The sequence below is a fragment of the Camelus ferus genome, chromosome 4 (assembly GCF_009834535.1).
Source record: "Camelus ferus isolate YT-003-E chromosome 4, BCGSAC_Cfer_1.0, whole genome shotgun sequence".
Taxonomy (NCBI): Eukaryota; Metazoa; Chordata; class Mammalia; order Artiodactyla; family Camelidae; genus Camelus; species Camelus ferus.
Genome location: NC_045699.1, coordinates 72,841,955 through 72,860,839, shown reverse-complemented (window position 1 = coordinate 72,860,839; position 18,885 = coordinate 72,841,955). Strand labels below are relative to the sequence as shown.

The window sequence follows — 18,885 nt, the reverse complement described above, 5'->3', positions numbered from 1 at the left end:
AAAGCCTTACTGATTAAGAATATAGGATCCCACAGACCATCTCTGGGTGGGTCTTAGAAGATGTAGTTAAGGTGTTTAAGGCTTTTTTTTTTTAAGACTTAACAGTCCAGGTAGAACACTGGAGAGGGTCCACAGCAGGGAGGTGGGGGTCAAACTGCTGGTTCCTCTAGTGACAGGGCATTGATGGACCACTGGTCAGGGGACTCCAGGAACGGGGTGAGGAAGGGGTGCTCAGGCACCTGCAGCTGGTGGCTGGGCGTGGTGTCCACGGGCGAGGAGGAGTAGCTGTGCTGCGAGGGCAGCGTCAGGAACTGGGCAGTGGTCTTGGGTGGGGTGACCATGATGAGGGTGACCCGCTCACCTGCTCCCTGTCCATTCCCCCAGGAGGAGACGCCATTGTTCCTGGCCGCGCGGGAGGGCAGCTACGAGACCGCCAAGGTGTTGCTAGACCATTTCGCCAACCGGGATATCACAGACCACATGGACCGCCTGCCTCGCGACATCGCGCAGGAGCGCATGCACCACGACATCGTGCGGCTGCTGGATGAGTACAGCCTGGTGCGCAGTCCCCAGCTGCACGGCGCCGCCCTGGGTGGCGCGCCCACCCTGTCTCCCCCGCTCTGCTCACCCAATGGCTACCTGGGCAACCTCAAGCCGACAGTGCAGGGCAAGAAGGCCCGCAAGCCCAGCACCAAGGGCCTGGCCTGCGGCGGCAAGGAGGCCAAGGACCTCAAGGCGCGGAGGAAGAAGTCCCAGGACGGCAAGGGCTGCCTGCTGGACAGCTCCAGCGTGCTGTCGCCCGTGGACTCCCTGGAGTCGCCCCATGGCTACCTGTCGGACGTGGCTTCCCCACCCCTCCTGCCCTCCCCTTTCCAGCAGTCTCCATCCATGCCCCTCAGCCACCTGCCCGGCATGCCTGACACCCACCTAGGCGTCAGCCACCTGAGTGTGGCAGCCAAGCCCGAGGCGGCGGCACTGAGCGGGGGCGGCCGGCTGGCCTTCGAGGCGGGACCCCCACGCCTCTCCCACCTGCCTGTGGCCTCCAGCACCAGCACAGTCCTGGGCAGCGGCGGCGCAGCTGTGAATTTCACCGTGAGTGGGGCCACAGGCTTGAACAGCCAGTGCGAGTGGCTGTCGCGGCTGCAGAACGGCCTGGTGCCAAGCCAGTACAACCCGTTGCGAGGGAGTGTGGCACCCGGCACCCTGAGCACACAGGCCCCCGCCCTCCAGCACGGCATGATGGGCCCGCTGCACAGCGGCCTGTCCGCCAGCGCCCTGTCCCAGATGATGGGCTACCAGGCCCTGCCCAACACGCGGCTGGCCACCCAGCCCCCCCTGGTGCAGACACAGCAGCAGAACCTACAGATGCCACAGCAGAGCCTGCAGCCTCAGCAGAGCCTGCCAGCGGCCAGCCTCCAGCAGCCACAGAGCCTGCAGCCGCAGCCACCGCAGCCGCTCCTCGGCGTGAGCTCGGCTGCTGGCAGCCACTTGGGCCGGAGCTTCCTTGGTGGGGAGCTGAGCCAGGCAGATGTGCAGCCCCTAGGCCCCAGCAGCCTGGCGGTGCACACCGTCCTGCCACAGGATGGCCAGGTCCTGCCCACATCACTGCCGTCCGCGCTGGCCCCGCCCATGACCACTGCCCAGTTCCTCACGCCGCCCTCGCAGCACAGCTACTCCTCCTCGCCGGTGGACAACACGCCCAGCCACCAGCTGCAGGTGCCTGAGCACCCCTTCCTCACCCCGTCCCCAGAGTCCCCTGACCAGTGGTCCAGCTCATCGCCACATTCCAACATCTCCGATTGGTCCGAGGGCATCTCCAGCCCGCCCACCAGCATGCAGTCCCAGGTCACCCACATTCCGGAGGCGTTCAAGTAAACATTCGGCCGCCCAGAGGGACCCTGCTTCCTTTCCCAAGCCCTGCTGGGGCGATTGCGTGCGCTCCGTGGATGCTGCGGCCGACCAAAGGAGGTTTTTTTCAAGAAACGTGTTTTTATACAAAATAAGAGAACAAGGATTTTTAATTTTTTTTTTTAGTATTTATTTATGTACTTTTATTTTACACTGAAACACTGCCTTTTTATTTATATGTACTGTTTTGTATGGCAGCAGGTAGACTTTTATCTGCTCCAAGAAAATAAACTAGTTCTCAGTCGTGATTTTTCCTACTTAGGATACAGAATCCTAGGTATTTGTAAAATATAAACAAAGATTCATGATTTATACATGCCATTTATTTATTGATTTCCTTTTTTTTTAATCCAAAAAGAAATGAGGTTGAAGAAGGGAGGTTTGAACCAGTTTTCAAAAAGTTGCTGGGGTGCCTGGCCTGTTGTGATCTCCCCAGACGTGCCCCCCAACCCCCAAACCCGGACCCTCCCGGCCCCCCCGCTCCTCCCAGCACCACCTGCATTTTATGGGAAGATGCATCTAGAGACAACGAAGCAAAACTTTGACACCTTTGGCACGTGGGTTAATTTGCGTCTAAAATAGGAATGTAAAATGATGTGGTTTATGCGTTTTGGTGTTCCTTTAAGTGACTTTTAAAAACATGCTTTTAAAAATGTGGCCTTGGTGTATACCAAGGGTACATTTCATGGTACCAATCATGAATCTTTGTTTTGGGTTCAGTATTATGTAGTTGTTCATTGAGCTTGTGAGTTCTTGTTCCTTCTGGAGGCTCCTCTGCCCGCCCCCTACCCTGCCCCCGCTGATTCTGAAGCATGCTGTAGAGTGAGAAGTTGGAGATGTGGCCGTGTGGTACCCACCTTTGGACACTGTGGTGGGGAGGCCCACTCTCTTCTGGGGAAAGACACTGCCTGGGCCGCCCCATTGGAGGCCTCACAACCTGAACTGCATCTTCCAGGTTCAGCAGAAGATGGACAGGCACTCCTGGGGCCCAGCCGCTAATGGGCCCTGGTTTTATAGGAGACTTGGAGAAACATGGCTGGGTCCAGCCTCCGTGCACAGAGCCCTCGTCCCCCAGCTCGGTGGGGTGCTGGGGGCGCTAGGAGCCTGCTTGTGGGCCACCCCTCCTGGTTTAGGGGGGTGTGTGCCTGGAGGAGGAGCAGATTCTTGATATAGTATCAAGTGTAAGCCTGTGGCGGAATAAACGTCTGTAAATACATTTTTAAAGGGGATTTTGTTTAAGAAATCTGAATGAAAGCAAATCTGTCGGGACACTGCTAATAAGGAATGTCGGACGGAACCCAGTCCTCGAGACCTGTGTCTGCTGGACCCGTAGATCCTATGAGCAAACCCAGGGAAGGGTCTGCCGCCCCACCCTCTCCCGCTCCGTCGGGCAGCACCACCTCCTCAGGGCAGCTTCTCTGGCCTCACCAGGGGCGTTTGCCATCCCTAGTGGGCATGACCAGACACTGCCTAAGATGTTGCTTCCTATTGTGTTTTATAAAATAGAGTGTAGTTTACATAAAAAGGAAACTTTTCAAAACATTATCTACATGCAAGAGGGTAGGTGATGTAAATGATGTATTTTTTTTCATCTTTTTTGTTAACTGATTTGCAATAAAAATGGTCATCCAGGTTTTGCTAAACTTGGCTGAGGTGCTGGCTTGCTTCCTGAGAGAGGGAGGGCACGCCGTTCTGCTGTGCAGTCACGCGGAGTCCCTGGCCCGTGAGTGCCGGGGTCACTGTCTCAGAGGTTGTACAGTGGCCCTGTCTGCCTGGGCCAGCCTCCATGCGGGGAGGCAGAGACGCAGCTGTGAACAGGGCATGTGCAGCCCTGTCTTGGGAGACTCAGCCACCCTGACACCAGGCTCCAGGCTTTCCCATCCATCAGTGCCTCAGAGGGTGAAGGCACCACATCCCCAGCCTGGGGACTTTGGCAGGGAGGCTGCTGTAGGCAAGAGGGGCACAAGGAGGGCCTGGAGTAAGCCAGGCCCTAGCATGCGAGCAAAGGGAGCTGCAGAAACATCTCAGCAGGGGCACCATGGGGGTGACAGAGTAGGGGAGGTTCTGTGACCACAGGGGGTGCTGGCTGAGCAACACCCTTCCCTGGGGAGTCCTGCGTAGGGCCATCAGGCACCCACATGGGCCTCCCTGTCTCCCTCCTGCCTGGGCCTCTACCTCCACCTGGCCCCACCCCTTCTCTGCCTGACCACGCCCCTCCCACTGGCCCCACCCCCAGGCCAGTGGATTCAAACCAGGTCAACCAAGGGAGAATCTGATGACCTGCTTCTACTGCAAAGTGCCACCTGGGCCTGGCCTATCCAAGCACAATTGTGAACCCAAGATTTCCTCACTAAGTCTGGATGCTGCATTCCTGGGACAAGTTCTGGAAAATGGAATATGGCAAATGGCTGAACTTTCACTTTCAGAGGGAGTGGACCCAGCCTGAATTCTGCCCGAAGAGCTCTCAGCACCCTGAAATCACACTCCTAGGTGTACACACAAAAGAAGCGAAAACAGACCCAAACAAGTCCACGTACACATGTGCTCACAGCACCCAAGAGGTCGGAACAACCCAGATGCCCATCAGCTGACAAATGTGTGAACCAAATGTAGACCCACCCTCTGATGGTTGGTTTTACATGCCGAGCGGCTGGGCCCTTGAGCCACGTGTGAGCCTGCCTCTGGATGAGATGAGCGGTGGAGCCTGTGGGCGAGTAAAGAAGACGCCCTCCCCCGTGCGGGTGGGCCCGTCCAGCCAGGTGGAGACCCGAACAGACCGAAAGGGTTGAGCAACGGGGCCGTCCTCCCGCCTGGCCGCTTGAGCTGGAGCACCTGGCTCTTCCTTTCTTCAGATTTGGACTGAAGCCTTCTCTTCCTGGGTCTCAAGCTGCTGATCACAGACCTTGAGACTTAGCCTCTGTCATCATGTAAGCCAATTCCTTAGAGTGAATCTCTCTACATGTTGATACGTCTTGTTGGCTCTATCTGGAGAACCCAGACCAAATACACATATGATGGAATATTATTCAGCTATAAAAAGGAATGAAGCCCTGACACCTACTACAGCGTGGCCAAAACTCAAAAACATGCTAAGTGATAGAAGCCAGACACAAAAGGCCGCGTAACGTGTGAGTGCATTTGTGTGAAATGTCCGAAGCAGGTAAACCCACAGAGACAGGAAGCAGGTTAGTGGTTCCCAGGGTGGAGGCAGGGGCGTGGTGCAAAGTGACTGCCCAGTGGGTCAGGGTGATTACTTTGGGGGATGAAATGTTTTGGAACTTGGTGGAGGTGGCAGTTGCACACCATTTTTAATGCATTAAATGCCACTGAATCGTTGGCTGTACAACGGTTAATTTTATGTTCTATGAATTGTATCCCCATAAATTATTTTTTTAAAAGAAAGAACTCCCTGCAACCTGTCCTTCTCATCGTGGATGTACAGTCTGAGTCGGCCCGCTCTGCCACCCCACCCTCACAAGGACCCCTCGCCCGGCCACCATGCACCTCCCAGGGAGGACACAGCCCCTCCCTTGGACTAAGCTCAGCCAAGACACCCCTGACTTGGGGGTCTGTTATGGGCTGAATTGTATCCTCCCCAAATTCATAGGGTGAAGCCCCAGCTCCCAGAGCTAAGAATGTAGCTGTGTTTGCAGACGGGGTCTTTACAGAGGTGATTAAGTTAACATGAGGTCCTAGGGTGGCTGTAATCCAGTGTGACTGGGGTCCTTAAAAGAAGGGGTGATCACGACACAGACACACAGAGGGACGATGTGAAGATGTGGGGAGAGGACGGCCAACTCCAAGCCCAGGAGACAGACCTCCCAGGACATCAGCCCCACTGACACCCTGATCTCAGGCTTCCAGCCCCCAGAACTGTGAGAAACGAATTTCTGTTGAGCTACCCGGTCTGCGGCACTTCGTCATGGCAGCCCCAGCAGACTAACACAGCATCCCAGGTCACCCCTCTCAAGTGCCCGGTGCGTGTCCTAGGGGCCACATCCCCAGCAGCTGCAGCCAGCTGGCCCTGCTGTCTGCCCTGGTTGCCTGGCCCTCCTCGGGGGGGGGGGGGCACAGCCCAGGGGTCCGACTTGCACTTGTCAACACGCAAAACGCAGGAGGCCAACACGTGGCTGCCAGTCCACCCTCTTGACTGCTTGGGGGAGGGGGCACCTTCCTCCAGGACTTGAGGATGGTTTAAAGCAGCACCATCCAACAGAAATGGCATGCAAGCCACATGTGCAATTGCAAATGTTTTAGTAGCCACAATTAAAAGTAAAAAGAACCAGGTGAAGGTTATTTTAATAATACCTCTTAGTTAACCCAATATATCCCAAATATTATCACCTCAGCCTGTAATCGACATAAACAGTTAATGGGATATAGTTTAGATTCTGGTTTTTTGGGGGAGGGGAGCAGGGAGTATCCTGTGACTTTGAAATCCAGTTGGGATGAGGAGGGTAATAGCTCAGGGGTAGACTGTGTGCTTAGCATGCATGAGGTCCTGGGTTCAATCTCCAGTACCTTCATTAACAAAATAAATAACATAAATAAACCTAATTACCTCTTCCCCCGAAAAAAAAAATTTTGAAAAAAAAAGAAGGCTATGGTACACCTCTGTCCTGCCACAGCTCAGGTGCGTGATCACCATGTGTGGCTCAAGGCCATCACGTTGGATGCTCGGATTGAGATGATCAAAGTGTCCAACTTCTCAGCACTGCAGGGAAACCTAGGTGTATCACTGGCATGGTGTGCTCTCCACATTTTCCTGGACTGAGCCCCAGATGTGGCTCTGCACCCCTCTAGCCATAGCAGAGAGGGGATCCATGAGCCAGGAGGGACAGCATCAATGCCCAGATTAAACAGACTGGCAGGGCTACCCCCTGCCAGAAAGCCAGCAGAGTGTTGTGGGCGCTGGTGCTGCTCAGAGGGCCATCGCCAGCTGCCCGCTTTCTGAACATCGGCAGGCGAGGCTGTGCTTAGCAGGGAGCTGGCCTCCACTCTGGTGGGACTTTGTATCTCATCACGGGCCAATGACAAATTGTTTGTGGACCAGCCCCATCCAGAAACCATGGCCGGGAGCCATGCTGGAGGGGGCAGAGCTGTCAGTGGACAGATGATGATGGAGAGCTTTTTATGGTCACTTCTCATGGTGGGGTCCTGGGCAGCACAGCCAAGGATTATTGTGTCCAAGTAATTCAACCAGAAACCTAAGTGATGTGGTCCAGCTTGATCCCATGGCCAATGGAGACCTGGAAGCACTGTGTCCCAAAGGGTGTTTGGTGGATGGTTGACGGGTTTGGGAAGCCCTAGGTCAGGGGATCCCTTTCTGGAGGACTTCTTAGACCTCTGAAACGATCGTGTGGACCGTGAGTCTCTAGGAGGGAACACATGTGCACTGGTTTCCAAAGGAACTCACCGTTACCACGATTGAGGCGTGGCGTCAGTTGGGCACAGTGGGGAAACACTGCTCCAAGGAGTCATGGAGTCTGCCTGCTGGGCTTCCTAACTGTGTTCCTGTGTCTCCACCTGCCCCGTTGCAGCCAGTGCACCTCAGGCAGGTGACTCAGTGTTTCCGAGACTCAGTGTCTCAGGCATTAAGCAGGAGCTCTCTGAGCAAACCTCCTGGGCTTGCGGCAGGGATGGGACTGGCAAGATTGCTGACACGGAGCTCCTGGAATGGGGCACGGACTCAGAAATAGCACAGAGTTCTAAAGTGTGTTCTTCGCGCTGCCCCTGCAGACCCGTGCACTCACTCAAGCCAGGCAGCAGTCCCACTCAGTAGATGCTGCCCCCAACCCCGTTCAGGACAGAGAAACCCAGGCTCAAGGAGGTGGTGGTCTGCACCGCAGAAGCATTGCTTATGTGTAACAACAGACCTGCCGTGTGAAGGGCCTGAGTTACATTTTATACTTTTTCACATGTGACCCGTTCCTGAACCACGCGGTGCATGATGCGTTACCAATATTTGTTATCAATCTATAGTTCTCTAGAGATTCACGATAGCTACTACAAATCTCCGTACACCTGAGAGATATTGCGGGTTTGGGTCCAGGCTGTGCAATAAAATGAGTATCACAGTAAAGGAAGTCACACAAAGTTTTTGGTTTCCCAGGGTATATAAAAGTTGCGTTTACACTAGACTGCAGTCCATTAAGTGTGCAATAATAGCATTAAGTCTAAAGAAACAACATATACACCTTAATTAAAAAATGGGAACAGTGGGGAGGGTATAGCTCAGTGGAAGGGCACATGCCCAGCATGCACGAGGTCCTGGGTTCAATCCCTGGTACCTCCATTAAATAAATAAGTAAATCTAACCCCCCCCCCCAAAGCAATACAGTAACAGACAGTAACTAATAGCAGTAACATCAGGCCGTTTTCCTCTCTTGGACTGGCCCACTCCCAGCTCCCGGGAGTGCACTATATTTCACTACTATGTTTTCACTTCACTAATAAAAGTCCTGTTTATATCAAAAAAAATTAGTAGTAACATCAAAGCTCACTGGTCACGGATCACCATGACAAACATAGTAATAATGAAAAGTTTGAAATACTGTGGGAATTACCACACCATGACACACAGACATGAAGTGAGGGCATACTGTTGGAAAAACAGCACCCATAGACTTGTTCAATGCGGGGTTGCCAGAGCCCTTTGATTTGTAAAACACACAGTATCTTTGAAGGGCAAGAGAGCTGGCTCTGCCTGTACTATAGTCTTTGTCACCCTGTTTCAGCATTTCTTCATTTAAAAAAACAAGCCTTAGAAAAGTGTGTGTGTAAATTTATGTAGGTTACGTATCCTCCACCAGTCATTTTCTCACCTGCAAATTAAAGAAAGAAAGGATGCTGACCTGAAGTGGCATTCTCCCTGGCCATACCTGGCTAAGGACTTACCCAGTTACCAGAGACCTAGTGGGTGCAGGATGAGTGCCAAATATGGATCCTTTATTTAAAAACGACACTTACCAGCCCCCACTGCTGTGAGGATTAAATCGCTGAGCATAGAGCTTGAAAAACGCACGTCCCCTTTAAGCACAATTCCTGGAGGATTCAGGGAGGACCTGCCTTGTTCAGCAGACCCCACCACCCTCAGGGAGGGCAGAGATGAACCCTCCCCAGAGAGAGCTGCAGTCTGGGGGTGCTGCGCAGGGCCAGAAACCATTCTCTGGCTGCACTGGTGCCAGTCCTGAATGAGCCTGGGGGATTCCTTATGCCAGCACCTGGAAGCCCAGAGCCTCAGCCGTCATGGGAGGAGCCGCCAGCCTGGCAATGGCTTAGCCTGCCTACTCGGAGGTGGCTCTCTGCCTCCCCCTGCTGGCCATGCCCCACCAGTGTCCCCTTTGGCAAGCAGGTGGTCCCCATGGGGATTTCCAGTGGGCCAGGTGAGGCTTCATTATTTACAGTTTATGTCTGCACCTCACCTAACACTCAGGGCCATCTCCTGCAACACTGGCTGTTATCCCATTTTACAGATGAGGACGGTGGGGCTCAAAGAGGTAAATGACTGCCCCAAGTTCACTCACGTGAACCAGAACTCTGGGACTCTCCAGCCAAGGTTCCCATCACCTCTGAGGGGCCATCTCCCCTTGGAGGGCTACGAGGGCCTGTCGAGCCTGTACTGCTCAGCCCTGCCGATCTTCAGACAGGGAAACTGGCGCTCATGGAGGGACTTGCCAGCGTCACTTTGCCAGGAGTTAACGCTGCAGCCAGCCTGGTGCTCGGCAACCTGCTGGTGTTCCTCCAAGTTCCACTCTAGGGCCTTCCTAATTCCCAGTCCACAGTCCTCCCAGGCCTCCAAGTCCGCACCTGTAACTTAAGTCACCATCGATGCTCAGGACTCCTGCCCTCCCATCCTGTTTGCTCCCTTGGCTGACGTGTGTGGAGCATCTGTGCTGTGCCGGGGGCTGCAGATGCAGCTGGCAGCGAGAGAGCCAGTCCTGCCCCCAGAGGTCATCCAGGGTTCAACTGTCCCCACCAGTCTGCCCCTAAACCCCTGGGGAACCCAAGGCCAGCTCCTGGGCTCCTGGCTCTGGGTGGTCTCCCGTCAGAGAGACAAGGGGAGGCTAAACTGATGTCATTCCTGGCTGAAAAGCCCCCAAACACTTCCCATGCTTTCAGAGACCAAGTCTACGTGCCCTCAGGGAGCCTGCAGAGCCCCACGCAACGCACACCCACCAGCTCTCGCGCCGTTTCCCACTTTCTGGTTTCTGCTCCTTGCCACTACAGAAGCTTCTGTTTGCTTCAGCCACAAAGGCTCCTTTTTTTCCATCCTGCCTCTACCTGACCCCCAACAGGGAGGATTCTGCCTTGCCAGGTGCCCTCACAGTGCTCCCTGCCTGCACTGGGCACATTCACAGCTGTCCAGTGTGCACGCTCCCCCAGGGATAGCAGCCAGGCCTGTCTGTCCCATGGACAAAGCCTCAGCACTCTGCAACACCTGGTGTGCAGTAGGGCTCAGCAAACATCTGCGTTCAGTTTGGGGAAGGACGGCTCCCAGACTTTCCTGAGGCCCCGCTGCAGCTAAGGAGCCACAATGCAGGTTTTCCTGCGACTCCAGGTCTCTGTAGCCCCAGGTGGGTGTGGACTCAATGTCTCCCTGTGCTTTCTATTTCATCCCTGTTTGCTTATCATCTTAGATGCTTACTACTTGGCTTAATGATTAATAAAAGAAAGTTCTCTAAACCTTGCTAGGCGCCAGAAGTGTTTCCAGATGCTGCAGATGGGAGACAGCGCTGTCCTCGTGCCAACAGTGACACTGACGGTGGTGACATTTATCAGGCCTGGCTGGGGCTTGGCCTGGATGTGGATTTCCTGCCGAAACCAGCAGCCAACCTGGAGGCACGACAGGTGCCAGCATACGCAGGGGCCCGACACACAGGTGCTGCGGAACAGATTCTAATGTGCAGCTACCTGTGCCTGGGGACTGCTTTCTCCCAGAGGGGCAGACTCCCACCCCTCCTCTCCAGCCATGCAGTCCTCCTCAGCCCTGTTAGCGCCTCTGGAAGCCCTCCCAGCCTGCTCTTTTCACCTCTGTGGCCCTAACATGCTTTCTGACCAGACCACTCAGCCAGCCCCATCTCATGAAGGCTGTCCCTTCTCTCCAGGCCGAGCTAGGCAGGCCCGCCTCCCTGCACCCCGAGCCTCAGCACCCAGGACTGAGGGTGTGTGTGTCGGGGGCAGAGTGCCTGGCACGGAGCAGGCTTGCCCTACAAACAGCCCCAAACCACATTTGGTGCCCCAGGGGGAGTCAGGGGCAGAGGCTCAAGGCCTTGGGCCACCCGCCTCCGCCTACACCGAGACTGCTGCCCTACCTCCCAGGGGCTACTCTGAGGACTGCCTGGCTGGTCGGTCATCAGAAGAGGGCCAGTTCCACCAACCAGGAGGCTACAAGCCCCAGGCTGGGGATGCTGAGTGGGCAGCCCCTGTCCCCCTGTGACAATGTGCTCACCATCTAGACCAGCACTGTCCAGTGGAATTATAATGCCAGCCACGTACAGAATTTTCAACTTCCTGGTAGCTATATTTTTTAAAGAAAACAGATGAAAACATATTTTATCATATATTTTAATTTATTTAACCCAATATATTCAAAATATTATCATTTAAATAGGTGGTAAAAGGCTACCAATGAGATCTTTTGCATTCTTGGCACTGAGGCACATCCTCTGCACAACCAAGAGCCCATCTTGGTTCGGACCAGCCACCTGTCAGGTGCTCAGTGGCAGCCTCCTTGGAAGGCACAGGCTAACAGGAGAGGCCAACTGTCATAATATGGAACACAATGTCACAATGAAAGGACAGCCAGGTTCTCTGGCACAGGCTCCGCCCATTGTCTGGGCAAGTGTGCAGCTCTGGGTCCTGTGAGCTCTGGGTAACGTGACTACAGCTTGGGTCACCGAGTTTTGCATGAGGAGCTACAACTTTGTCCCCAGAAAAGAGCGGGTGATCCTAATCCACATAGGGGTGCTTCAGGGAGGAGGAGACGTTTGTATCCAATCTCTAAGTATGAGCCAGGGGAGGGACTGAGAAAAAGGAGAGGAGTGGGCATTGCAGGCAAAAGGAAGCAAGCCTAATCAAGAAGAGAGACGGCCCTGGGGCAGCGCACCTCCAAGGCACAGCCCCCCATCCTCGCTTCCCCTGACAGTCCCAGTTCACGCCTGATGTCTTGTCCCAGCATGTGTATCAACAGTACCCTCTTTTAGTCCTCAAGTTGTCTGGGTGCTCACCCTGCCTAAACCCTGGGATGACAAGGATAAGGAAGCTGACAATGGTCACACAGCATCTAGGTAGCAGACTGGGCATTAAAGCAGACGGTCTTCGACTCAGAGCCTTGCCTCCATGGCACGATGACTCGGCTGTGGGCCCAAGAACCATCTCCTTCACATCAGGTTGCAGACCTGAAAACCTGAGAGGGTCTCCATGTAGGGGCTTAGCAGGAGGAAGGAGAGGGAAAGATGGCCCCAGGGTCCTTGCAGGTCCACTTTGCTGACCATGGTTTTCCTTAAAGTCACCATCTAGGAGTCAACACCACGCTTCACCTTTGACAACCCACTCAGGGCCCAGAGGTCTCAAATTTGCCCTGGGCAGGTTGCCTTCTGCAGCTTCTGGTGTTTTCAGGTTAGAGCCCGCCAGACCTGACCACAGGGCTCCCTGGGTCACTAGAGGGGAAAGTCTGAGCCCCAGCTACTGTGCTCTTTGAACTCAACCCGAGAGTGGAGGAGCGAGCCCTGGGCCTGGGAGCGTCAGTGCTTTTGCCTCTGCACTGGGGTGGGGACAGGTGGTGGTGGGGTGCGTGAACAGCCACATCCCCCTCTGCAGAGCGATTTGTTGGGACAAAGTGACTGCAGAACACAGTGACCACCAGGAAGAAGGGGATCAGGTGGTGGGGCCCACGGATGCGTTCTAGCACCTGTTCCCTGACTTTGTATTTAAACAGGCTGGGAGCTCGATTTCTGCAAGGCAAATGTTAGCTTAGCAGAGTGGCCACGTCACATGGGCTGAAATTCTCCCCGCACCCACCTGGTGCTCTGACAGCGTGGCTGCTCCCTTGCCAGCGTCACAGAGAACAAACAGAAGAATCACACTTCTTCCTTCTTCCCAAGCTTCAGGGTCCCACCAGTGACCAGGGTGCCCTCCCGCCCCCACCCCCCCAGGGCCAATGCACAGCAGCAGCTGGGAGCTGCTGGAAGCTGCTGGGAGCTGAGTGGCTGGGCGTTGTGCAATTGGACAGGCACACTTGAAGGAACTAGGGCAAGCCAGAGGGCTGCTGTTCTTCCCTGTCCTTGCCAGGCAGGTGGCAGGTGAGTGGGCCGGGTCAGGTGGACGCTTCTTCACCTGCTAAGCCTCCCACTTCTCAGTGGGAGAACAAGGGTACAAATGGCAACACCTCGTCTTCCCTAAGATCCTCCACAGTAGGGCTCAGATGGTGGCCGGGTGGGCGCCAGGACGGGGTAGGGACAAGAGGCTGAGGCCCAGCAGCCTAGCGTGTCACTCCGTACCTCGTGGGTCGCCTTCATTCAACACAAATGTCCACTCAACAACGGTTATGGAACAGCGCAGAGAGCCCCTGGCTTCCGTCCACGGGGCATCACTGGGCACAGAGGGAACCGCTGCTCACTGGGAGAAGAGTCAGGGGGCCTTGAGGAGGCTTAGGGCAGACAAAAGAGGGGCCTGGGACTGCGCGGCCAGCGCCCGGGAGACGGGGGTGGGGGTAGGGGGAAGGAAAGGACAGGACGGATCGAGTGCCCGCGGAAGGCGACGGCCGAGCCGGGGGAGGGCGGGGTCTGGGCGAGGCGGGGCGGCGCGGCTGGGGGCTGCGGGCGGACAGGAAGACCCCCGAATCGGGAGCCTGGGTGGTCAGTGGAACTCCGACGGGGGCCTGTGGACTGGGGGCCGGTGGCGTCTGTCCCTTCTTGACTTCTGTGCGGAGAGACGGCCCTGCTCCTCGAGAGCTAGACGTGGACGGAAACGAACTTCCCGGGCCGAACTGGAACCTGGAGCCCCGAGTGGCCGTAACAAGGTCACTCCCGGGCAGCCGCGAGGCGCGCACGCGCAGTCCGGCGGGCGGCCGGCGCGTGCGCGGCAGCCTTCCGCCCATCTCCCAGGCTTCGGGAGTCCAACGGCAGAATGGGAGGAACGCGCCTGCGCCAGGGCGCCGCTCGGGTTCTCGGCTCAGCCGTAGCCGTTCTCGGTGGGTGCACCTGCTGGCATCGGTCGTTCGAGACTGATTCTTCCCTAGGGTCTGATTGAAGAATCCCGACTCTTCTCACACCCTAAGAGGAGAAAAGACTGGGAGAAAGAGCAGGCGTAACCCAGGTAACGTCCTAGGGCGGTCCTCACTCGCCCCATCGGGCAGGTGGGCGAGGGGCGGGGCCAAGCGTGGGCGGTCAACGGCCGTACGCAGGCGGGGCGGGGCCAGGGGCGGGACGAAGGGATGGAGCGGTGAAGGACAGGATACCGGCGGGGGCGGGGCCAAGGAGCGTGGCGGGGCGTCGCAAGCGCAGCTGCGAGGGGCGTGGCGGGCGGGCGTGGCGCGTGCTGACGTCGCAGCCGGACACGTCGGCGGCGCGGCGGCCGCGGCGGCCACGGCGACCGGAGCCGGATGTGCCAAGATGGCTGCTGCGGCTGCCTTGTCTATTCTCGTCGCAACCACCGGGCAGTCTTCCGCCGGCGGCTCCTGAGGTGCTGGCGCCTGGGTTCGCGGAGGGACCAGGCGGGAACCGGCGCGAGCCTTGGCCGCGGTGCGGCGCGCAGGTGAGGGCCGGGGTCGGGGCGGAGGGAGGCGGCCGGGCCGGGCCCAGCCCCGAGCGGCCGGCGCGTCCCCGGGGTGCCCCAGGGGTGTCGGGCCGGGGCGCAGGGGGTCGGGCGGGGGCCTGCGGGTCCCGTGAGTCGGGCAAACACCTTTATTGGCCGCCCCGTCGGGCTGACGTGATCCCACCTGTACTGCCTGCCGGGCTCAGCTGTGTTGATACTTGCGTCAGCCGTGGTCGCCTCGGTGTAGGGTTGTGTTGGAATGGCTGAAGGAAAAGCCGGACCTGCAACTTTCTAAAGAGTAGAACCCTTTAGGGAATTTCTGTAGCAGTTTAGCGTCTTCTTTGCTTCGAGGGTTCTAAAGTTGTTCTGTGCGCATTGGTTGAAAGACTCGTACTGAGCCATGCTGGCGATGAGGTGGGTTTACGTGTGAACCAAGGAGCAGCGGTGTTGCTGTCTGTCGGTAATCTCCTGGCAAGGTGACCAGGATGTTGCAACGGAGGTCGAGTACTTGTATTTTATATCAAGGGGTAGAGTAATGTGTAAACCAGCTTGCCCTTTTTGTGATGAAAGTATTTCAGTAGAGCATCTGGACATGACGCAGCCATTTAAAACCCGCTTTTGCTTCTTTACTTAAAAAGTTTTAAATGCCTTGGAGGTTGAATGTGAGTTGCTTGTTAAGGTTTTGTTTTAAATATATATGACGCAGATGTTAACTAGAGAGGTATTTCCCATCCCCAATATGGCAAGAAACAGTCACAGATAGTTGTTCTTAGAGTGATATTTTGCAAGTTTCAGCACAACCAGCCTCCCTGCAGTTTTTTTTTCCCCTGTGCCCTTTCATAGGGTTCTGGGTGCTGTTATCTTACAAAGATACAGCAAGAGGCAAAAAATCACTTTATTGCTCCTTGTGACTCATTCACTGTTAATAGCTGTTACTACAGTAAGTCTCAAAATTGTACTCAAAGTTTTCTTTAGAGTAGTGTGTAAAATTTAACATGGTTCCTTCTTGCTTCTGTAAACATCTTTCCTGAGTGTCAAGGTGTCCTTTTGGATCTTTGTCCTTTTTAGCAGTGTTTAGACACCCCCTTCTTCTTTTTCTTAAACATCTAAATGTGTTTGATTCTTTACTTAGAAAAGTTGGAGTTTATGATGTTTTTGTGTCAAGTGTCCCATAGTCTGATAGGTACATCACTCTAGCAGCCACCGTAAGGGGGGATTGTAGGCAGAAGAGAGATTTCTTGGCACTCTTGTTGGTTTACATGCTTACACTTGAGGGGGCAGGTCTGGGAGGAGAGGAGTGTGCTTTAAATATCAGTTCAGTAGCCAGGAATTTATATTGAAACAGTTTGTGCTTATTTCACACAGATCCGAGGCAGTTTAATTGAAGAGCTAGGTTTATGAATAATGCATCTTTTGGAAGATCAGCTGGTTCCTTTGAAACAGTCTGCCTTTTTAAAAGTTAGATGACTTGAGGCTACAGAATGACTTACTGAACAGAATAAAATTCTCTATAGTCATGAGATAAATGATACGCAGTTGCATTGTTTTTCTGTTGGGGAATAGAAAAAAGAATCGAAAGAGTAATGTTCATGTCACAAGATTGTTCCAAATGAAATTGGTATATGGCTAAATGCTCTTGTCAGAGGGAGGGAAGGGGACGCTACTTTGTAGGGAAGTGATAGTGTTTGCTTAAAAAACGATTCTTAGCCTAGGAGTTGAAAATAATTTTAAGAAAGTTGCTATAAGGAAAACACTTAAATATAAATGCTTTGTGAAATTTGTAGATTGTGATAAGATTTCCCTATTAAATAGCCGAAGGGAGTAGGGCATCCCAGAATCCACTGTGAATAGAATTTCATAAGATTAAACCCAGAAAGGACTTTAGAAATCATCATTTCAATTCTCTCACTTTATAGATGAAGAAATTGGGCCACAGAAAGAGAAGTGGTGTGTCCAGGCCGTTCAGCTGGACGCCCAGACTTGCTCTCACAGTGACATCTGATGAATAAATCCTCTAGGCCTGTGCTCTGTTTTTTTTTTTTTTTTTTTTTTTAAACAGCTGAGAATGGTTGAGGGTCTTCTGCTGAAACCTTACAAAGAAGTCGTCTTGTCCTGTAAGATGTCCTGGGTGCCTCTGTTTCACAGAGAAGAGGAAGAGGCTCTTGCTGATTCTACCCTCAGTCCACATAAAGCTGAGCTGCAAAGGTTCTTTGTTTTAAAATGACAGCTCAGAACCAAAGGAAGTCTCTGATGCTGTTCCTGATGTATTTAATCCCATTAAATCTGAGTGAGTTTCAAAGTGCTTGTCAGTCAGAAAGGGTTCCCTGTTGGCCTAGGGCAAGAGTGTGTGTGGGCAGTAACAGTAACTCATTCGTAGGTTTATAGGACTGGTTTTCAGGTAGGAATAGGGACTTTGATTTATAAATAGCTTTATTTAATGTATGCTCTTACGTTTTCTCTCTTATCTGGATATCAGAAAGATTTCTGAGGACAAAATCATTATATATCTGCAAAAGTGTGTGGATGAAACTCTGGAATCCTTCCATCAGTTCTCCTTCAGTGTTTACTTTTTTCTGTAATGGGCTCGACTCCTGTTCGTGAGGGTGGTGCTGGGCGGAAGGACTGACACATAGAGGGGGGCTTGGTAGAGTCAGTGCTTGGATTTTTGTCTTAAAAGTTCAGGTTAACCATTCAAGGTTATACTTAGTGTGTTTAACTAACAAACAACAACAACAAACGCTGTAAGAGGATTTCTGCCCCTTTGTTTTCCTTAAAGTCTTTGTGGGCACTCTGCCTATTATTGACCATTTTTGAATCAAGTCAGTTGGTCAGTTTTAAAGCTGCTTTAGGATTACTTGGGATTTTCATTCCAGGCATAGTTGTTGCATCTCCAACAGTCAGAGGCAACTTGTTTTGCTAGTGATGTTCAACCAGTCACAAAATGAGATATTTTACTTGGTGGGATAAAAGGCATTTTAGCTGGATATATTTCAGATATTTTGTAGCATATTATTCTGTATTTTATAATACTCTTTAGTTAGTGGGAGGACCAAATTTTAAACTTTTGTTTTCCTTTCGAGATTTAGAATTAACCTGTATGACAAGTATGATATGCAGTCTTAACAGAGGAGTTGGCTCTTACTAGATGTGCTGATAATTTTTAGGAAAATGTGGAGGAACTTCATACCTGGTGACTGGCAGTTAGGTTCTGCTTTGTCCCTGCCAGCTTGGTGAGGGCATCGTGGAGGCTAGTGGGCATTCCACGTGGGTACCTAGCTGGGTTATGGAACTGAATTTCAGAGAAGGGCAGCGACTTGTCTGAAGTCCCTCAGCTAGCTTGGGGCACAGCCAGCTTCTGCGTCCTGTCCCTGCAGTGTTCTCGCTCCAGGCCTCCCCCACCCCCAAACTCCCCAGAGCAGGAATGGCTCCTCAAGGACCACAGTCCTCCCGGGAATGGGAAGGAGAGATATATCCCTTGGGACTTAAATGATGCAGAATCATTTTCAGTCTTTTTTTTTCCCCTCCTAGTTTTCCTGATTGCAGCCATGACTTTGAATATATGGATCTTATGCTAATTTTTGTTCTTTGTCTTTTTCAGTTCAAATTAAGGAAACCTATATCCTGCTTCTTTCTGTGAGCAGCGCCTGACTGTGCAGGAGATCAGTCATGCAGCCGCAGCCCCAGGCGGTCCCGTCAGGCGTGGTCGGGCCACCTCCAGCTAGGAACCCTCAGGGCATGTTCTGGTCCAGCAGCCGGTATAGGAGACAGGCAAATAATCACGCCCCGGTGGCCCCGGTCACTTGCCCACTGCAGCCGGTGACAGATCCTTTTGCTTTCAGTAGACAGGCGCTCCAGAATACGTCTTTGGACAGTTCGTCTAAAAGTAGCCCATCAATTTTGCAAGGCCCGGCCCAACCGTCGTTTCTTCAGCATGCTGGTTTGCCTGTGCCCCACACAAATGCCAGGGATAGCTCCCGGGGGCCCTGCGAACCTCTGCCTGGACCTCTGTCACAGCCCCGGGCAGATTCCAGCCCGTTTCCTGGCCTCTTGACGCCCTCAATGCCACCTGGGCCAGACAGGAGCAGGAGTGCCGAGGTCACTCCCAGCTCCAACCCCGAAGTTCAGCCTCTGCTGTGTCCTTCTCAGTACATTCCAGGAGCGGGTCCTGACAGCTCTCACGGGGGCCGTCCGCAGGGGAGTGCGCCTCAGCCCGACAGACCG

At 53.8% G+C, this 18,885-nt stretch overlaps 1 protein-coding gene across 1 annotated transcript in view; it reads left to right on the top strand.

Moving 5' to 3' along the window:
- The window catches only part of NOTCH1 (notch receptor 1), a 47,366-nt gene extending 43,815 nt beyond the window's left edge, over window positions 1–3,551 (top strand). The window contains 1 exon segment of the mRNA XM_032478804.1: window positions 385–3,551. Coding sequence (XP_032334695.1) covers window positions 385–1,875 — 1,491 coding nt within the window. The 3' untranslated portion in view covers window positions 1,876–3,551.
- The last annotated feature ends 15,334 nt before the right edge of the window (window positions 3,552–18,885 follow it).